At 32.5% G+C, this 20,419-nt stretch overlaps 3 protein-coding genes and 1 long non-coding RNA gene across 6 annotated transcripts; 1 reads left to right on the plus strand and 3 right to left on the minus strand.

The window, feature by feature from the left end:
• The first annotated feature begins 1,687 nt into the window (after positions 1-1,687).
• On the plus strand, positions 1,688-3,961 carry LOC106775364 (serine/threonine-protein kinase-like protein At5g23170). Its single transcript, XM_022786819.1, has one exon. The coding sequence runs from the start codon at positions 2,319-2,321 to the stop codon at positions 3,417-3,419; it is 1,101 nt and encodes a 366-aa protein (XP_022642540.1). The 5' UTR covers positions 1,688-2,318; the 3' UTR covers positions 3,420-3,961.
• Positions 3,962-4,650: 689 nt separating this feature from the next.
• Positions 4,651-6,033, minus strand: LOC106775340 (protein transport protein Sec61 subunit gamma). Its single transcript, XM_014662450.2, has 3 exons — positions 5,879-6,033; positions 5,636-5,751; positions 4,651-4,914 (listed from the first exon to the last, which is right to left on the minus strand). Exons 1-2 carry the CDS (start codon positions 5,970-5,972, stop codon positions 5,636-5,638), a joined length of 210 nt encoding a protein of 69 aa, XP_014517936.1. The 5' UTR covers positions 5,973-6,033; the 3' UTR covers positions 4,651-4,914.
• Positions 6,034-7,172: 1,139 nt separating this feature from the next.
• LOC106775003 (zinc-finger homeodomain protein 5-like) lies at positions 7,173-7,917 on the minus strand. Its single transcript, XM_014662023.2, has one exon. The coding sequence runs from the start codon at positions 7,892-7,894 to the stop codon at positions 7,322-7,324; it is 573 nt and encodes a 190-aa protein (XP_014517509.1). The 5' UTR covers positions 7,895-7,917; the 3' UTR covers positions 7,173-7,321.
• Positions 7,918-10,508: 2,591 nt separating this feature from the next.
• Positions 10,509-20,386, minus strand: LOC106775712. 3 transcript variants are annotated; one of them, XR_001376825.2, is made up of 7 exons: positions 20,077-20,379; positions 19,916-19,992; positions 19,768-19,821; positions 19,040-19,154; positions 18,205-18,389; positions 11,135-11,239; positions 10,509-10,933 (listed from the first exon to the last, which is right to left on the minus strand). It is a non-coding gene; the product is annotated as an uncharacterized LOC106775712 (long non-coding RNA). The 3 variants fall into 3 exon arrangements; XR_002669940.1 differs by having other exon boundaries at positions 11,135-18,370; positions 20,077-20,386; XR_002669939.1 differs by having other exon boundaries at positions 11,135-18,389; positions 20,077-20,386.
• Positions 20,387-20,419: the final 33 nt, after the last annotated feature.

Here is a 20,419-nt window from a genome sequence, read left to right on the forward strand (position 1 = left end):
AACAACTTATATAAAATATACAATGATTAATAAAATATCCTCAATCCAAAATCTTATAAATTGATTTATTGATATTTTTTTACTCAATTTTTACAGTTAAATTCCTATTAAATGTAACCTAAAAATAGAAATGTAATATAATTAATTACTCTTAAAATAAAATTAAAGAGTAAAAGTAATGTGAAGAAAATGTGCATGGATCCAAGGAAACAAAGGGTCAAATAAAAAAAATTAAAGCTGCAAAATTCAGAAACTTTTCAGTTCTCAGAGTTTGAGTCTTCTCCCTCTATACATGCTATGCTCTCTGCAACGTCACCTTTTTTTTTCTTTTTAATTAATTTATTTATTTATTACTATGATCTTCTTCTTGCTTAATGTATCTATTTTTCATATTTTTATGTCTTACAATTTTATCCAATTTCAGATTTGCTGCATCACCCTTTTACTTTGTCTTTTTCTTTCAATTTTTAAGTTTAAGGATAACATGTATCTGTCATTTATGTTTTCCAAATTGAAATTGTTTTCATTTTCATGCTTCATAGAATATGTTATTATTTCTACCAATCATATAATACTAATAAAACGAAGTATTCGTCAAAAATTAGAAATGCAAAATACATATTTAGTTTCAACTCTTCTTATATTATTAATTATTTTGATAAATATTATCATTTATAACAAAAAAACTTTTTTCATTTTTCTTTTAATAAATTAATCACGGTGTCTATTTATTCTATCATGAAAAGATAAAGAAATATAAGCATATGTGTATTTCAAGAGAATGAAATACATATTCATATTTTGATGTGATTAATGCAGAGGATGACGCGAGTGCATAGAGTGTGGCAAACACTCGCGAATTATAGAATTGAAGGAAGTGAATTATCATCTTTGCAAGTGGGCCAACCCACTTCATCTCTCTTATTCCCACTTACATGGAACAAACATAAATAATCAAAATTAAAACCTAAAATTAAATTTATTTTGCCTCTAATCAAAATTATATTTAATTAGCAGAATAATTGAGTTGGTATTATATATGGTAGGTATTGAAAGTTTAGTCTAGGATTCAGGTTCATTTATTTTGTTCTCACCAACACACATGCTTGTTCTACATTGGCAAATTCAAAAAAGGTTAAAGTTATGCATAATTATGGATTCTACCAAAATTAATTAATTGGTTGGTGGTTGTCGGAAGTAGAGGAAGGTATATTTTTTTAATTTGTCTTAATGCATTGTGAACGTGGCCCAAATCACTTTGGGCTAAAGTCTGCTGGCCCAATTACATAGTACCACTGAAAAGCAACAGTCTGTAAGATTGAAGAAGGTCATGATTTACACGTTTTTGTTTGTTTCTGAAGAAGAGAAAAACAGTTCTCACCAAACGTGTGCCATGTTGGAAGTGAAAGACAAAAAGATCCTTAAAAGTTGAAAACATAAAGGTATGGTCCTTAAGGAAACATTTTAGATTTTTTTACCAATTACACACAACTGTCATTCTGTTAATACTTACAAATCAACAATTCATGATTTTATGGGCTTTTGCCAGCTTTATTCCAAAAATGTTAGGGTGCAGGAAGCAATAATGAAAGAAAATTGGACTAGGCCCAATAAACCATCAAGACTGTATCTGACTCTTTGAAAAGTTTCACATCCTTCAAAAATCACTCCTTATATATGCCATGCCAGATCAGATAACTAAAATCCTCTGTTCAGCATCTTCCATCAGTCACTAGTTTGTACAAATCTCATATTTGATGTTTTAACCTTTCTATTTTGCAGAAAGCATAAGAACAATAAATAGTTGCTTTCATATTTGAAGGCCTTAACTCTATATAAGAAGTGTTTGAGATGAGAAGTTAAAGTATGGCTTTGATTTGTGTTTCATAAGCTTTTTGGTCTGATAAATAACAAGAACAGAGCAAAGTGGGAGAGAAAAGTTGAAATAAAGAAGGCAAAGAATTGAGAAACGGGACCCAATAAGCAGGAAATGGTGGTATCCTTCGTCAGAATCCTGTCACAAACTCTTTAGCTTTTTCTTTTACTTTTACTTTTCTCAATAATTCTCCGATCATATTTTTTCTTAATTTTGATTCTCTCTTAGCTCTCCAAAGCACCTTTATTCCCTGGGTTCTACGAAAAGCTCATGATGCATCATGATATTATCTTATTCTTAACACCATTTTTAAGAACATTACTTTTTAACAATCTCAATTTCCATGTTTCTTTCTCTTCTTTTCGTACCTCTTTCCATTTTGTAGTAAATATTCCATCCTTGTTAAATGGGCTTGTAAGAGAAGAGACCATTCAGAGAAACCATGGAAGAGTTTGAGTATGAAGAGGTTGTCAAAGCAACAGAAAACTTCAACCCCAGAAGGGTCATAGGAAAAGGAAGCCATGGGATGGTGTACAAAGGCTTTCTTCGATTCAAAGAAAATAACAGCTTCAGGTTGGTCGCCGTAAAGAAGCCATCGCAAGGCCTTCAATCTCTTCACGACAACTCCAAACTCGAAAACGAAATCCGTGTTCTATCTTCTCTACCCGAAAACCCTCACGTGGTTAATCTTCTGGGAACCACCAGTGGTGATGATCACGGCCACAAACTCATTGTGATGGACTTCATGCCCAATGCCTCTCTTCATGACTTGCTTCATGCCAATGAAAACCCACCCACGTGGCCCACACGCGTTCAAATCGCCATGCAAATCGCTCGTGCGGTTCAGTTTCTTCACCAAGGTAAGCCTGTGGTGATTCACAGAGACATTAAACCCTCCAATATATTGTTTGATTCACGTTGGAATGCGAAGTTGGCAGATTTCGGACTCGCGGTTAGAGGGGTTGATCCGGTGAGTCGACCCGCTGGGACAATGGGGTACTTGGACCCGTGTTACACCAGCCCAGATAAACTCAGCACTAAAAACGATATTTTCAGTTTTGGGGTTGTGTTGTTGGAGATCATAAGTGGTAGAAAGGCCATCGATGCCTGCAAAACACCGGCTTCAGTTGTGGAATGGGCGGTTCGGTTAATGGATGAACAAGTTTTGAAAGAGATATGTGATGCGAGAGTGGCACTGCCAGGTTACATGGTTGAAACAATCACTCGCCTGTTACGCTACGCTTCACGTTGTGTGTCAGAAAATGAAGATGAACGTCCTTCAGCTGGTGAAATTGTTATCGGAATGGAAAGTTGGTTGGCGAAACGAGTAAGGTTCCCCGTTTGGAGGCGCGTTTTGAATAATGGGTTGGTTTGGTTGAGGAAGAGGAAGCCGATGATGAGTATTGGTTGGCAAACTCAGACACGAATTCAGTGTATAGCAGAAGAAGAGGGTGTTGGTGTTGCAGGTGGGAAGATATCTATCACCATAAGGGAGGTTTTGGCTGATGTTAACGTTGGAGTGACTCAAATTCAGATGAGTTGACTCGCTGCGAACGGTTAGTCATCCAACTCGTTTGGGAATTTTGTTATATTTTTGAGGTTGCAGGGCTGGGCAATGGGGCATGCACCACAAACATTCGTACCAAGCCAAACGTGATGGTTATGTACGGGGTAGACAATAGGCAGTGACTATCTAAAGCTTTAAGGGCATCTCATGGCAGGAATCATATCATCATGAAACTTTCCTTTTTCCTTTTCGTTTAATTCATGTCAAAAATCATATTTTAGTGTTAATTACTTCCATTCTTTACTTCTTTGAGATAATAAAATAAAAATATAACAAAAATTGGTTTAAACAACGTGGTGTTAGATTTTTATGTTCAACATTTAATTTATCTATGTGGTTCTCTTCGATTTGGATTCTTGGTGTTGTAGTAGTACTGTCCCAGATTTGACATGTTTATGTCTTTACCTGTTTCTTTATTGTATCTAAACTAAAATGATAATTGAGTATAAGAAGACAAATTATACTGCAGCTATCAGATCGATTCAGCTTTACTTTGTTATCGTTTATTGAATTGAACAGATTTGAAAAAAATTTACTTTCGTCGCCATGTTTTTGTATAACATACTTCTTCAGAGAAAAATGAAAGTTATCTTAACATCTGAATATTACACCAGTTTAAGTCTTTGCAATGAAAATTTCCAGTGTTAGAAACTAATGATGGAATGAATCAGATCCAAAGTCTACCTGTTAAAGAGGATCAAGAATTCCATACTCGCGACATCACATACTCACTTAAATCGAATCGTTAATTGATGACACAACTGTTCATATTTTGTTCTTCGATCAATCTGAGAGTGAAAACACACTTGACTCTCATTCATGGTGGTAAAGGCAAGGTGACTTTGATATACGTCGCTGCTTCGGTTCTTGGTTATGGTGTAAACAGGATATTGGCTAGTTTCGTGATTTGGGTGATCCCATGGCATAAGTGATGAAGGCTTGGTCAAGGCCACCATCTTCACTTTCCAACCACGAGATCACATTATGCACCACCGGCACAACTTTAAAACGGCAAAGCATCACACACAACACCAGACTTTTACTCGAACAAATATATGTCACGTATTATAAGGAAAACTCCTGGTTCTATAACCTTCTCATTTTTTTTCTTTTATCTTCAACTATTTACTTATTTTACAGATAAATTGGGTTTTAAGACCTAAAAGTTAGCCTCTTTTCTGAGGGCGTGGAAGTTAACAAAAAAGAATAAAAACCAAAAGAAAAGTTTCTCAACTACTTTCATTCTTTTCCTAAATCAGAAGGATGTGTCAAAGGTCGAGAGAAAATAAAATTGTACATTTCGAATAAAACTGTAATGCTTCTGAAGAAGATAAGATACAAGTAAATACCAAAACTAAAGTACAAAAGAACTGCAATTAAATTCAGTGAATGACCTAACAAAACGGGAACTCTTTCTGCCTCTTAATGTTTAAGAACTTGGATTCCTGAAGCAATTGAAATTCCCCTCATCCTGCGGAAATAATCAAGAGTTACTTATCATTCATTTTACACGTTTCGCTGAAGACACATTTTAACTAACAAAGAAAACAGTATTAAATCGATAATAAAAAACTAAACATTCAACAGAAGGTTTCAAAGAGTACACATATTCCAAGAAAACAAATAAAATCCTGAACAATGTTTAGATCAAATACTCTCGTACAAATATATATAGCTAATGAAACAGGTAGCAAAGACAGGATATTGAGACATAATCATGCACCATCTCATATAAACATTCCCGATATATTAAACCATGCAAATATGCATACTAACACATGAATATTCTTTGATAAATCAAAGTTCCTGATTGTCATACATGTTTATTTAAAAATAGTTTTAAAAATAGTTGCAGTAAAAAGGTCTAATGCGATTAAACGAAACCATAAAGAACAGCTTATTCAAATTATTTTTACAAATTATTACCCTAAATCCCTGATTCAATTAAACCCTTATTATATCGAATTATTTTAAGATGCTAGAACATGAAAACAAGGTCAACAGTACTTCTGAATAAAAACTCAACCAAAAAAATCATCAATTAAGAAAATTTTAAAATCTACCAAAGCAATTATAACAAAAACCAAAAATCAGACCGGTCTCCAGGTTTCAACTACAAGATAAGAAACAGAGATCCAAGCAGGACAAAGAAAAAACAGAGAAAAACAAAATTGAGAAAGAGTATAATTTACCTAACCAGATCCGACTATGATGTTGTTGATTGGAATGAAGATGAGCTTGACGAAAAAACCGACAAATCCCATCACAACAAAACCAATGGCTGTACGCACGGCAACCTTAGAGAATTCTGAAATACCAAACCCATCCAATAAATCAAGATCCACAGAACATAAATTCAATATTGTCGAAAAAAGAATGGAAACATAAGAGGAATCAAGGAAAAAGATGGAGGAACGTTAAGGTTAGGGTTTGACCTTTACGATCGGGTTTGTGGCACCGCTTGACGAGCCTTACACTGTCCTTGGCAAATTCTCTGAGCGGATCGAACACAGAATCAATGGCGTCCATTCTCTCTCTTTTCCTTCTGCCTTTTGGATCTAAATTGAAAACTGAATAAATATGAAAGCTGAGCGATGAAGATTGAATTTTATATAACGCAAAAAAAAAAAAAAAAAAAAAAAAAAAAAAAAAAAACTTGAGTTTGAGATATACGTGTACTGGGCCAATAGCATGGTGCCATGCTGGATCTTGCGATGACAATTTGGAACTCTATATTGTCCATGTCAAAATATAAATATATAAATTTAAAAATATTAATTCAAATTATTCAATAATATTTTTAAGATTATTAAAAACAGTAAAGCACGCATGTTGAATTGCTTGTAGTTTATAAATCGATTTATTTTTTTCCAAGCCTAATTTAATTGTTGATATAAAAGCTTAATTTCTAAATTGATAATATAAGTAAATGTACACTGTTAAATGATTAGGATTTATTTTAATTATTATCCAATTCAATAATTTTAGTGAACACAATAATTATAATTATAGTTATTATTTATACTATTATATAAAGAAAATACACTATTCACATTATTTAATTAAATCATTATTTATATTATTGCATAAAAATATACAAATTTTAAGCCAATTTTAATATATTTTTACTTAGATGATTGTATAGTTTATTAAATTAAACTAATTTTATCATGTATGAAAATACATTATCATATAATTTCTTTCCATCTCGTCAATTAAAAAATAGCTACATATAATTTCTTATAACTTGATATATAATATTTGAAGTTTTTTTGGGGACAAGATAATATTTTGTAGTTGAATAGGATGTTTAGATCCTGATTTTGAATAGAAAATTTCTTTAAAACCGTCGGTTTTTATTATAGTCAGTTTTATTTTCTCACTCAACAATTTTTTATACATACCTTATATCTATTATTTTAATATTTTAATCTCTTTTCTTATAATTACAAATTTTAACTCATTGTGACATCTTTATAAAATGAAAGATATTTTTTCAATAAAAGTTTGAAAAGAGAAGGAAAATAATAATGCATTTGAGAAATATAGATCATAATATTTTAACAATTAATTTTAATAATTTTTTGATATATTCAAAACAGACTAATATATACGATTATAAAAATATTATAGAAAACAATTATTAAAAGATACATTTTCCTTCAAACATATCACAATTCGTCAAGGCACTTCATAGGCAAATAAAATAAACAAAAGCATAGGTAAAACACAAAAACAAAGTTACAGAAGAAAAACATAAGATCAAACTCTCAACAAACACATTCTGATCACACTCATACAACACTAAATCCCAAGCTTTGAAGAACGCATGGGAAATCCTTATTTAATGCTAAGTGCCAAGACGGATCCAGCGAGCATCAAGGGGTTGATGGATGAGATGTCTGGGTGGAAGTTTGAGTTGCACGGTGACGATTGTTGTTGAGCCACACCACGAAGATCTTGCGGCTTATGCCCATGTCAGTGCAGAAACGTTGAATCTCCTCTCTGTTACCCTTGTGAGGTTTCCAGCCCAAAATATCAGCAAACCTTCTCATTTGGTTCTTCTGCTCCACCGAGAAGGTCGTCCTCTTCCTCCTCAGTGGCCTTACTTGCTGCAATGGCTCTGGGTTGCTGTTGCTGTTGTTGGTAGGCCTTTCTGCCTGAAGCGTGCCTGAAAAAGGAACTATATCAAGAACATAATCACTCTGTGTTTCAGTTTGCTGCAGGGGATTGTATTTGCGGTGAAAGTTGCGGTGACAACCACAACATGCACAGAGGAAACTGTCCTGGGAGTTTCGCTCAGCGTCTGGTTTCATATACTCATTGCATCCATCATAGCAAGCTCCTCCCATGGCTACTGCATGGTTGCGACGACACTCCATGTACCCAACATCTTCCTCATCGCTTTCTTCTACTTGGTTGGTGAAACTGCTGGTATTGATGCTTGACATGGCGATGGTGATTTTTGTGTTAAGGGAGAGATCTTATATAGAGAAGAACTGAAGGTGGAATGTAACACGTAATTACATCTTAATGCATGATTATGTCATATATCGATGCATCCTAAGATGTGGTTTAATTTGTTTAACAGATTCTTGAAAAGCTAATTCATCCCATCATCTTACTTTCTGGATTAAAGTGGAAGCATTAATGGTTATTTAATTTTTTTCTTCACTGCTTTAATTAAGATCTTTGGCTCTTTTAATGAACTTCAGCATTCTTGTTAACTCGTTCTTTATCAGGATTCACAACAGACAAGTTTTTAAGTTTAGAGTTTCCTCATACTTAAAACAACTAATAAAAAGGCTTAATATATAATTATACATATATCACATAATTATATAATTATTACATTATTTTTTCCATAACACGGTATTTTAACTAGTGAAAGATTTGTTGTTTTTTTTTATATTTAGGTCGTTGAAATTTAAAAATGGAAGGAATTCTTTAAGAAAATAAAATTGAAACATAATAAAAGAGAAACAATGTCTTTACATTAAAATTTTTTTAAAAAAAATATGCCTTCTTCTCATGAACAAGGCACTATAGAAAATAGTGCGGGTTTGCTTTCAATAATAATAATAATAATAATAATAATAATAATAATAATAATAATAATAATAATAATAATACAAAAGTAAGAAAGAGAAAAAGAAAAACTAAACAAAGGATATATATGTGAGTTAATTTAACAATTTTTCTATTTAATTGAAATTTTGTTTTGTTGTATGTGTCCGCGTGTCTGAGTTTACGTGTTAAATTATATTTTTTTACAAAACTTTTAAACAATTTTATTGTTGTTATCTTTTCTACCTATAATATCATTTATTCATATAGGTTTAAACCTTTTTTTTGGACTTAAATTATAAGCGGATGTTCAATTTAGTCCCCGTTTTTTAAAATGTAAATCTTTAGTCCCTAAGTTATGAAAAATGTATCAAATGAGTCCAAGACTTGAAATACTGTTTTTGGTTGTTTCTTAACAACTGCTACATCTTTAGATTGCTCTAACTTGTTTCTTAATAATAACAGCACTTTAGATTGCTCTTTGTATTTTGACCATGAAGATAAAAAAAAAATGACTCATTTAATACATTTTTTATAACTTAGGAAGCAAAGGTTTACATTTTTAAAAGCGAAGACTAAACTGAATATTCGCTCATAACTTAGAAACCAAAGAGAGGTTTAAACCATTCATACAACATGATTATTATAAATGAAGAAATCACAAGAAAATAAATAACCAAGTAAAATTTTAACCAATTACATATTCATGCACTTACCAATACAAACATTTTATATACATAAATAAAGTTTAATATCTAATTTTCATTTATATTTGATATGATATTTTTAATTGTGTAGTGTAAAAGATAAATATTTATTTTTATATTAATAAATTTATAAGAATAATTTTAATATATAATTTATATTACAATTCAAACGTATTATAAAACATTTTGAATACATAAGTTGTATTAAATTTAAATTGTAATACGTATATTAAGTTTTGAACTCTTGAAGTTTATTAAAATTCATTTTAGAAAAAGATATTGCTTAATAATAATACCAATTTTTTGACTACTGAATAAGAGATGGATATTTATTTTATATATTTAAAATCATCATTATAAATATTTTTTAATAATTAAAATTTATCATGAATATTTTGAATATTTAAATTATTTTTAATTTTCAATTGTAGTATTTATTTTTTTAACTATTTATATTTTTATTTTAAATTATTTTACAAATAGAAATAAGAAAAGGGCAGGTGGAGATTATTGAGATAGATTATTTTAAATAATATACGAAATGTAATTCTAAAAGAGAGAAATCCCAGAACGAGTTTTACTAAAATGAACTCACGCATAATTTAACAAATTTAGAAGTGAGACTCCTTAAAATTATTGGTTTATAATCAATTTCAATCAATAATAAAAAGACAATATTAGAAACAAAAAAGTTCCTGTCATTTTCTAATAAAAAAGTTTAAATCGACTATTCATTAATATGATCAATAATTGGCATTTAATGTAACAATTAATTTCATTAACTTATTTTGTGTTCTCTTGTGTTGCCTTAACTCCTTTAACTCAATCATGTTGACTACTGGTGTATGACTCAAGAAAAAGTTGAAAGTTTTGAATAGGGCATTTACAATATTTAATAAAAAACTATATTTATACACAAATAAAAAGTTTAATAAGAAACATATAAATGATAGAGTAATGTTATCTTAAGATTAAAAAATAGTTAAAGTAAATAGTAGACTGAATCCAATTAAGGCTATATAGTCAAAATTAAAATAGGAATAATGGTGGTTTTTTTAATTCGAAAGGTTAAATGAGTGCACTATTTTATTATTACGATGCCTTCATATGATGGTCTAGTATTTTGGATTTTGTTATTATACCAATGCTCATCTATAAATAAAATATTAGTAATAATTGTTCTATTGAAATTTTATTTACATTGTCATTATAAGAAGTTAAGGTTATTATAAATAGGTAAGTATATTAATATCAGAATTTTAGGAAGCGTTACTATATGTAACAACTGAGATAATGTAAAGTGAAATATGGCATTCATGGTAGACGAAGTGCAGGTAGTAAAAAACCAGTAGTTAGTTACTCAGCACAATGCTACTAAACAATACAAAGTCAGGTCTAACAAGACTTGCACAATTTATCCAAACTTTTGAATGGATAGCCCCATTTCTAGAAAATCAATCTATCCTGATAGGATGGAATTTCTAAGTTGGTGATAACTGCAACTTCAATTTTGAATAATTACAGAAAATAATGGGACGTTCCCTCTCTAGCATTTGCACCTATGCAGGTAAAAAACAAAGACAGTTCCATCCCTTTGGAGTTCTTGAGAGTCATCGAATGGAAGTTCAAAGTATTGCAAAACAATTTGTCATCTTGATTGAATGTGTCACTTGTTTCTTCTCAAAACAGATCCTCTTTATTCATATACTCCAAGTACTAGAACAAATAAACAGACAAATAAATATAAGAATAAGTAATAACACAGTCATGCTCAAAGACAGAGAACACCGATTAAAGCAATAACAGATGTCACACTGATTGACTGCTGTAACAACAAACTTAGTCTCATCCCATAAGAAGATCACAAATCTAAGTGAACATTCAAAGATCAAAGACTAAGTGTAAAGTATGAAATACCTGCAATCGGCCAACATGCAATTTAAGAACAATATCAACAAACGTGACTCCTTTACCAATGCTTAGAAGGTGGAAGTCACTCTTCTCAGCACCTCTCTCCAAAGGCTCCAGTTGTTCCAATTCAGAAAACAAATAAAATTTATGTTAGGCCACTCACAAATTAAAATAATACAATTTATACGATAAATATACAATATTGTAAAACATAGAATTAACAGAAATAAATATTACTCCAATCTAAGGTAGCAATTGCCGCAGACAATGGAACAGTTTAGTCCTAACCCTTTTAGTGGAATAAAAATTCTCATTAGCTAACTTTTAAGTTCAGTTTGAATAACCTATTCCACTACCCATATATTGTGCTCCATCTGATTTTACATCACTTACTTAATGCTCCCCAAGTGTTGTTTTTATAGAAAAAGAAAACGTTTTATCCAATACAAACTTTAAAATTCTTGGCATGTCATACCAATTAAATCATCAGTCAAAACATCATTTTCCACAACCCAAGGAGATACAATTACCTTATAAAAATATGAACAATTAGAGACTCATAAAACCCCTACACTTAAGCATTTGTCCTGTTGGGGAAACCTCAAAGAAAAAGAACAAAGAAAACAGACTAACTAACCAAAACTGCACTCAAAAATCTGCTCACAATTTGGCATAGAAAAAACAATCTATATTCCTAGTTCAAAACTGTAAAAGACAAGAATGATCTAATCTAAGTTTCAAAAAACACCCATATCAATAAAATCAAATAGCAAACAATCCAAAAATACATCTAAACCAGAATTGATTTCACCAAGATAGTGTTTAAATCTCTTTCTCTCAAGTGTTTCAGTGAAGGTGTTTAAGTATCGGCACATCATCCAATTAAAATAGAAATGAATTCCAGATCATAGGACTTCAATTAAGGTTTCTAGTGTGTCCTAGGTATAGGTGAGGTAAAAAGAGGTGTACAAACGTAAACTCATACAAGTTAATTCGCAAGATTCATAAGCATGGTCCTACAAATGTGATGCTTTAACCACTTTACAACAAAGTCATACCTAAAAGAAACACATCAATTTTTTTAATAATTACAACTTCTTAAGAAATTACACATTTCATGATTTTCGATTCTAATATATTAAAAGATCATCTAAATTGCTAGAAAATATGGAGACATAAGTATTAATTAGCATTAAACTACATGTAATATACAACTCCAAAATCTATCCGAGAGACTACACTCACTTGACGAGAAGTAAAGGAGAAAAAAAACATACGATTTTAATTGGCATGAATAAAACCAATACAAGAATATACACTATACTTTAAATACGACTATAATAAGGGAAAAATAGGTGAGGTAATTGGCAGCAATATTCATTTCTGTCATAGTGCTAAAAAGGTCAAGTTAGATGACTTGTCTCCAATAGTTTATTTTCTTCAAAAATATTAAATATTCTCCTAAATTTAAGAATACTATGGAAAAATATTTCAAAGTTCATAGACTTACAAATATTTGAAATTTTCTCATTAAAGTTATGCATGCACAGACTTAAAATATTTTATCAAATAAATATTTCTTAAATATTGAGCAAGTTCGAGTTCTGAAGATATAGAAGAACAAAATTAATTCTTTCATAAAGAATTCAAGAATAGGAATGATGTTAAGGATGTTGTCAAACGCAAGCTGTTAGGGAGCCGATCTTTTGCCATTGTTGTTCCATTGCTACAAGGAAACTTTTATGATACCAAAAGTGAGAAATGAAAAAAAAAAAAAACATTTATTATTATTATGGTAACTAAAACCATTATTTGCTTCAAAGACCAAAAATACAATTATCTAGATGATAAAGTGATACATGATATTTTTGTAAGTAAATCATTTGGGTTTTCAAAACTTAGACTTCAACACAAAAAAAATTACATAAGAATGGTGGCAAATCTAAAAGGTTCTTCAAGAATGTCATTGTTTATTATGAAATTTCAAAATAGTAAAAGATAAAAAGATAACCCAATCAAAAAATTAAGTTATGACATTATCTATATGTAAATTTCTTTTTTTCATAATATTTATATTAATTAAAAGGAATTCTAATTGAAAAGCCTAAAAAACTAAGTTCTTCAATGTTTAACTACAATGATGTTTATAAAAAATTATATCATTTTTAGTTGACACAAAAAAAAAATATACATTAGTCTATCTTATTTATTCATTGTTACATGTGATTGGATCCAAACATTTGATTTTATTGATTAGAACCACCTTCTTAACATAGTAAAAAATGTTCTATTTAAAAATGACTATTTTCTTAAATAGAAAGATAGTTATTTACACAATAGTTATTTCCACAAAAAAGTGTGCTTGTTTATTTGTGTGCAAGTGGAACTTATTTTATTCATACTATCATGAGAGATCTTTAAAAAGAGGAAAACAATGATTCATAGAAAGACGTTAGGTAGGAATACTTCTAATAATATCATAACTTTTAATCTTGAATGATCCTACAACTTTAATAGAGTAGATAATGTTCAGACGACCATTATTACAAAAATTACCTAAACAATCATCGTCTCACAAACCTATTTTGTTGCTATTTCCTTTAAACCTATTTTGGGATCAACTTCTATGTTGTTATTATAGTTAATATATTACTAGAAGTATAAGTATCTAGCTAACACTAATAAGACTAAAGGCATGTTTAGTTGCTTCCTTTTTCTACTAACCATGATTTTTTTTTCTTTTCTTTAAAACTCTTAAGATGTTCCAAATAAAATATGTTCCACTTGCATAAAGACTTCCTTGTGAAAAGAACTTGTTTAGACGGCTTAAAAAATATTAATTTTTCATGAAAACAATTTTTACTTTGCTAAGATGGTTCTAATTAATAAAATCTAATACATACAGATGTAACAATATAAAAAAATAAACATAATATACATAATTCTTTTGTATGTCAACAAAAAATAAATTTAATTTATAAACATAATTGTAGTAAAACATTTAAAAACCTAGTTTTTCAAGTTTCTCAACAAAATTTCTTGTAGAATAATATAAAATGTTATGAGAAAAGAAATTTAACAATTATACTTAGTTTTAAAATCTCATGAGATAAAGACAACAAAATTCTTGAAAAACCTTTTAAATTTACCACCATTCTTATGTTATTTTTTTTGTATTGAAGTCTAAGTTTTGAAAACCCAAATGATCTACTTCCAAAAATATCATAAATCATCTCATCATCTAGATAACCACATCTTTTATCTTTAAAGCAAAGAATTGCATTAGTTACCAAAATTTCCAAAATAATTTTTGGCTAATAATAAATATGATAATTTCCTTTACCACTTCCAGTAACAAAAAAGTTTGTTTGACACAAAATAACAAGACAAAAGGTATCCATTGACAAGCTCAAGAGCATCATTCCTATTATTGATTTGTCCTTTTTATATACTTTTTAAAACCCAAACATTTGTACTATTAAAAAATATTTATTTAATAATATTTTAAGTCTATGCATCTTTAGTAAAAATGATTCAAATGTTTATAATACATGAGTTTTGAAATATATCTAGTTAGTATTCTGTAATGAGGGGAAGTACCTAATAATTCCAAACGAACAAAACTTCTATAAAGAGTCATATGAAAGATACAGCTTAACTTTTTGAGCAATATGACTTAAATGCATTGATTGCTTCCAATGCTTGTAAAGTATCACGAGAGTGATTGAATCTCTAAAATATTTCTTTCTTAAGGTCTTAATAGATCCCTTTCACTTTCATCTATTTATAAACAGACGAGCATGGAAGATCAAGAGTCTACAATAAACACCTATGTGCAAACATAGGTACTACTCCATATACTAAACTAGCATACTGCCCTTAAATAAGCTTAATAATGATGCATATGTATAGTTATTCTAACAATCTACTTAGGTATAATTAATCTAACAATCTACATCAACTCAATTTAAGATCTCTTTAAGATGAGAGTGAGCAATGGTAAACAACAAAATTCAAGGACTAAGAAGTCTAAGTATGACCATACTCCCCCTCTAATTGAGGGACAAAAATGAAACGTGCCGATAAAAGTGGAAGAGTTGGCTCTCCTTTATTCAAAGCTATCCAAACCGAATTACTGATAGGGATGCAAGGGATGCAGGTAAGAATCCTAACTCTCTCCCTCAACACTTTAATAGTCACAACAATAAATCAGCAAAGAATCACCCGGTGCAAGGATCGGAATAGACTTTATCCTGCCCCACTTGAAAGCAGTTAGGTTATGATTCCTCATTCCTTGGGGTTCCAAAAATATTGTTCCATATTGTTCCATATGGTTCCAAAAACACCTTTGCTCCTTCCGTGTCTCCTTGCCCCTCCAAAAGTCTCCCCTTTTCCCTCATTCTCCCATTTCGCCTCATTGCCCCTCCAAAATCCAAACTTGAGCACATTAGTATCACTCTCCTTAACAACATCGAGTCCACTTTGGCGGTGACTTGCTTCCGTGCTTGCTAAAAAGTCATGATGGACTTTTCCCCAATCCAGCGTAATCTCCCCCAACCACCCACCCAATCTGAGGATCATGTCAACGCCTCCTAGCTCTCGACTCTCCCATGTTGACCAGCAATGTCGAGCATCCTTTCTTCCTACGACCATCCCCATGTTCAACCTTTAGCTCCTCTACCATCCTTTGATGGACAAAACTGTGGCTCACAGTATCGTCAACACTTACGTCTGCATCAACCTTCCTCCTGTCTAGAATGGTAATAGTTGCATGCACGGATCCCCCCCCTCTTAGTCTCCTCTACGTTTCTTTGAATTTCGTACTCAACTATCGCCTCCACCGTAGCTTCCGCCCCTCACAGATCTCTCTCCCATCGCCTTATCTCGAGATCAAAGATCCATCAATCGGTGTAGCTCTTTCTAAATTGCTTCTCGACAGGTCATTTCAAGCACCACCCCCATGAAGGGGGTTTTGACAGTCGTCCACTCAAGCAGTCGTCCATTCAATATCTCGTGCAACCTTCATCACCCACATCAAATCCCTTGGGTCCTGAGGTCTCATATGGCATCACAATACTACCCGTAGGCCCGCCAGAAATAATGCTAAGATTATCCATAAACACCTACTCCGAACTCCCTCACGTTTTCCTCCACAATGGTCATCGGACTAATTAATCCCTTTCGAAAACGCCACCACAGAGGTCACTCTCAAAACGGATCAACATCGCCCTCGTTCATCCATGGACCTCAGAATTTCTTCGTCATGTTGATCCAATTCAAAGGGTCGGAGGTCAGGTCCCTCAAAGGCCACCCTTCGCCCTTCGCCACCAATTGGATGTTCTTTAACCCTCCCCGTTCCTTTCTGCGTCACCTCCTTTATTATTGACTGACCCAAAGCTAGCATCGGAGCACTCCTCCTTTTACTTGTTTCATAGGCACAAGCATCGATCGCATCATTTCTAGGACGCACTTGTTTAGCACAAGCATCTATCGTATCGGTTTTGGAATGTCTTTCCGCTTCGCTATCAATTCTTGTACGTTACCTGCTAATTCCGCCTTCAACCCACAACATATACGGCCAATTCAAGGTGTCTCCTCCGAACAGAACCGCAAGAATCCTAACTCTCCCTCACACAAATACACTTTAGTAATTACAACAAGAAATCAAAGAATTCGAATTGTATTCATAGCAAAGAATCAAGAATAGAATTTGGGGAACCCAGGTGCTTTACCTCCTTCACCAGGTGCAAGGACCCCGGTATAGAACTCACCAGTATCAAACTCCCGCCCCACCTGACTGTTAAGCAGTTAGGTATTATTCCTTCTCGCCTTTCTCCTCCCGTAAACCCTCCAAGTCCAAACAATTACTTTCGTCCATCTTTAGAAACGAAGAGGGAGGTCTCCCTGGATTGGCTTGAAAAACGAGATTTGGGGATTTCTGATTATAAGGTTTCGCAAAAATATTGCAATTTGTCAATATTTTCAGTGTTTGATGTGTCGCAATGGGCTATCGCACGGACGAATCCGCAATTCACTCGTGATGGATGCTTGGATGGGCGTCGCAATGAAGGATCAGAATACGTGGAGCTTCGATGAGACGACTCACAATGGTGAGTGACAAACACGCACCTAAGATCCGTATAGCAATAGGTGGCACGTGGATGAGCAGGTATAGAAGGTTCGCACTAACTCTCACTATGATGGCCATCGCTCAACGCAGCAATCTGGAACCACCGGTCACCAGTCTGAACTGTAACAGGGGAGACAACGACAGACGGTGGCCAACAAAGGTCAACAACAATGGAAAGCAGATAAAAAACTAAAAAAAAAATACAACAGAGGATGAGACTAGAATAACAGGTCATCGCTAAACGCAGCAATCTTGAACCCCTGGTCAACGGTCTAAACTGTACTAGTGGAGACAACGGCAGATAGTGGCCCACAAAGGTCAACAACAATGAAAAGCCAAAAAACAACAAAAAGAATAGAATAGATGATGAGACTAAAAGAACGGGACTACTGTTTCCAGGAAAAAAAATTAGCGCTGTGAAGGTGATGAAGGCCAACGACAACATGAAAGACAGAATAAATAGACTCCGCCAACTTGCTCTAATAACATGTTGAGATTGATACGATAAAATATTTGTTGTAGATTTATTGATCCCTTTCACGTTCTTCTATTTCTGTAGATAGAAAATTAAGGGATCCTTTTCACTTTCTTCTATTTATAATAAAGTTCTGATTAAGGGTCAACCCTAGACAGACACCTAGGTGCAAACCTAGGTATTACTCGATCGAGTAGCACAACCCTTAAGAAGGCTTAATAATTATACATAGGTATAATTATACATATTATTGCGAATATGGAAAACTAGTAGTCTTAGAACTATCAAGAAAAATTTAAAGACTTCAAAGCACTATGGAGATCTTGTGTTATGAACCATAAAATTAGTCAAGAAAATCAAATTATTTTAGTATTCTAAAAGGGGAAAAACATAGTCTCTCAAAACCCATGTTAAAATTTCTTCAATAAATCGACACGATATTTTAGTACTCTAAAAGGGGAAAAACATAACCTTAAGTCTGGAACTTGATCTTCTAGTTGTATTTTTGTCCAATGACAGAAAAACACAATGTATCCAAGAGTTTTTATGCTGGCAGAATTGTCCTACGCATGAGATGCTTAAATCCAAGACTTTTATATGCTGGAAAGAGTGTCCTCCGCGTGAGATATTTAGTTCCCTTTACAAGAGAGTGATACCTGCAGAAAAAGCATTTTAACTTTTTTAAATACTTAAAACTTTTTAAGAAATTAGACCTCTCAAAATTGACTTTGAATCTTAGTATTTTAAAAGTTCACACCGAAACAGCTCGATGAGAATGGTTAGAAAACCGAAATAATAAAAGGAGAAATTCGAAAATATGGGGAAACAAGAAATCCCACAGAGAGAAGACCATCACACGTAATGATTAACATTAGACTCCAGGTAATACACAACTCCAAGAACTCGAATGGAGAGGAAACCCCTGCTTGAAAATAAGTAATGAGGAAATTTTATTTGAAACAAACCGTGCCTTTGGTATATTTTTACAATTATGGTTTTTGGATGTTTTACATGAACATAATCATGCACTTTTTAGGTGAGCGCAGCTGAAAGTGCTGGTGTAATATGACTATTTTATATATTTTCTGAAGATACCACTGCACGACAACACAATCAACTGTACTTCTGAACAAGAACTCAACCAAACAAGCATCGATTAAGAAAATTTTAAAATTTGCCAATGCAATTATAACAAAAACCAAAAATCAGCATGTCTCCAAGTTTCAACTAGAAGATAAGAAACAGAGGTCCAACTAGGACAAAGAAAAAACGGAGAAAAACAAAATTGAGAAAGAGTATAATTTACCTAACCAGATCCGACTATGAAGTTGTTGATTGGAACGAGGATGAGCTTGACGAAAAAAACAACAAATCCCATCACAACAAAACCAATGGCTGTACGCACGACACCTTAGAGAATTCTGAAATACCAAACCCATCCAATAGATCAGATCCACTGAACATAAAATATTTGAAGTTTTTTAGGACAATTGACTTGTAGATAATATGCCACTCACAAATTAAAATAATATAATTTATAACATGAACAAAAAATATTGTGAAACATAGTTAAGAGAATTAAATATTCCTCCAATCTAAGGTAGCATTTGACAGGAGCAATGGAACAGTTTGGTCCTATTCCCCTTGGTTCCACCTTTTCAGTTCGAAAACCTATTCCATTACTAATATATTTCAATGATTTCCCTATTCCAACTTTGTTTTAAAAATTATATGAAAATGAACTCAAAAAAATGGAGACCGGCTCAGAACACGTTTTCACGAGACAAGAAAGTAAATGGAAGCAGGAACCACGGACTTTTAATCGTCATTTTCAGATAAAAAGATCTTAACTTTGTACACGAAATGAAGAAATTAAGGGTTTAGAGTTTAACTGTTCCGGTGGTCAATCACATTTACTTTCTGATTCACAGATTCAAATACATTTCCCAGTGACGATAACATTTAATCATCGTTTTCAGTTAAAGATGCAAACTTTGTAAAGTGAAATGAAGACATTTAAGGTTTAGGGTTTACCTGTCACAGTGGTAAGCTTTGCGATCTCCCAATAATGCCAATCACATTCACTTTCTGATTCGCAGATTCAAAAACATTTCCCAGTGACAAGAACATTTAATCATCTTTTTCGGTTAAAGATCCAAACTTTGTAAGGTTTAGGGTTTACCTGTTGCAGTGGTAAGCTTTGAGGTCTCCTTATAATGCCAAACACATTCACTGTCGCAGATTCAAAAACATCTCCCACTGACGAGAACATTTAATCATCATTTTCGTTTAAAGATTCAAACTTTGTAAGATGAAACGAAGACACTTAGGTTTAAGGTTTACCTGTTCCGGCGGTGGTGTTAAGCTTTGCGGTCGCCGCATAATGGAAATGATTCAGAGACTCAAAAACATCTCGGGCGGAGGAGAAGATGAAATTATCAAGCCAATCTCATTCTCTTTGTATTTGTAATGGTGTGAGTCCTGAACCCCGTTTTAAGCTTTCTCATTCAAATGTGTAATTATTACATTAGAAACGGTAAAATCAAAAGTGCGTTGGCGATTCATTTCCCCTCTTCACGTTCTGTCACTTCGCTGACATTGGAAAAAGCAGCTATCACTTCGCTGACATTATGAGGCGTGCAAGAAATGTATTAATAGAGTCACAGATAGTCTATCCCTATCAGTC

This window comes from Vigna radiata, chromosome 10, assembly GCF_000741045.1.
Source record: "Vigna radiata var. radiata cultivar VC1973A chromosome 10, Vradiata_ver6, whole genome shotgun sequence".
Lineage (NCBI taxonomy): Eukaryota > Viridiplantae > Streptophyta > Magnoliopsida > Fabales > Fabaceae > Vigna > Vigna radiata.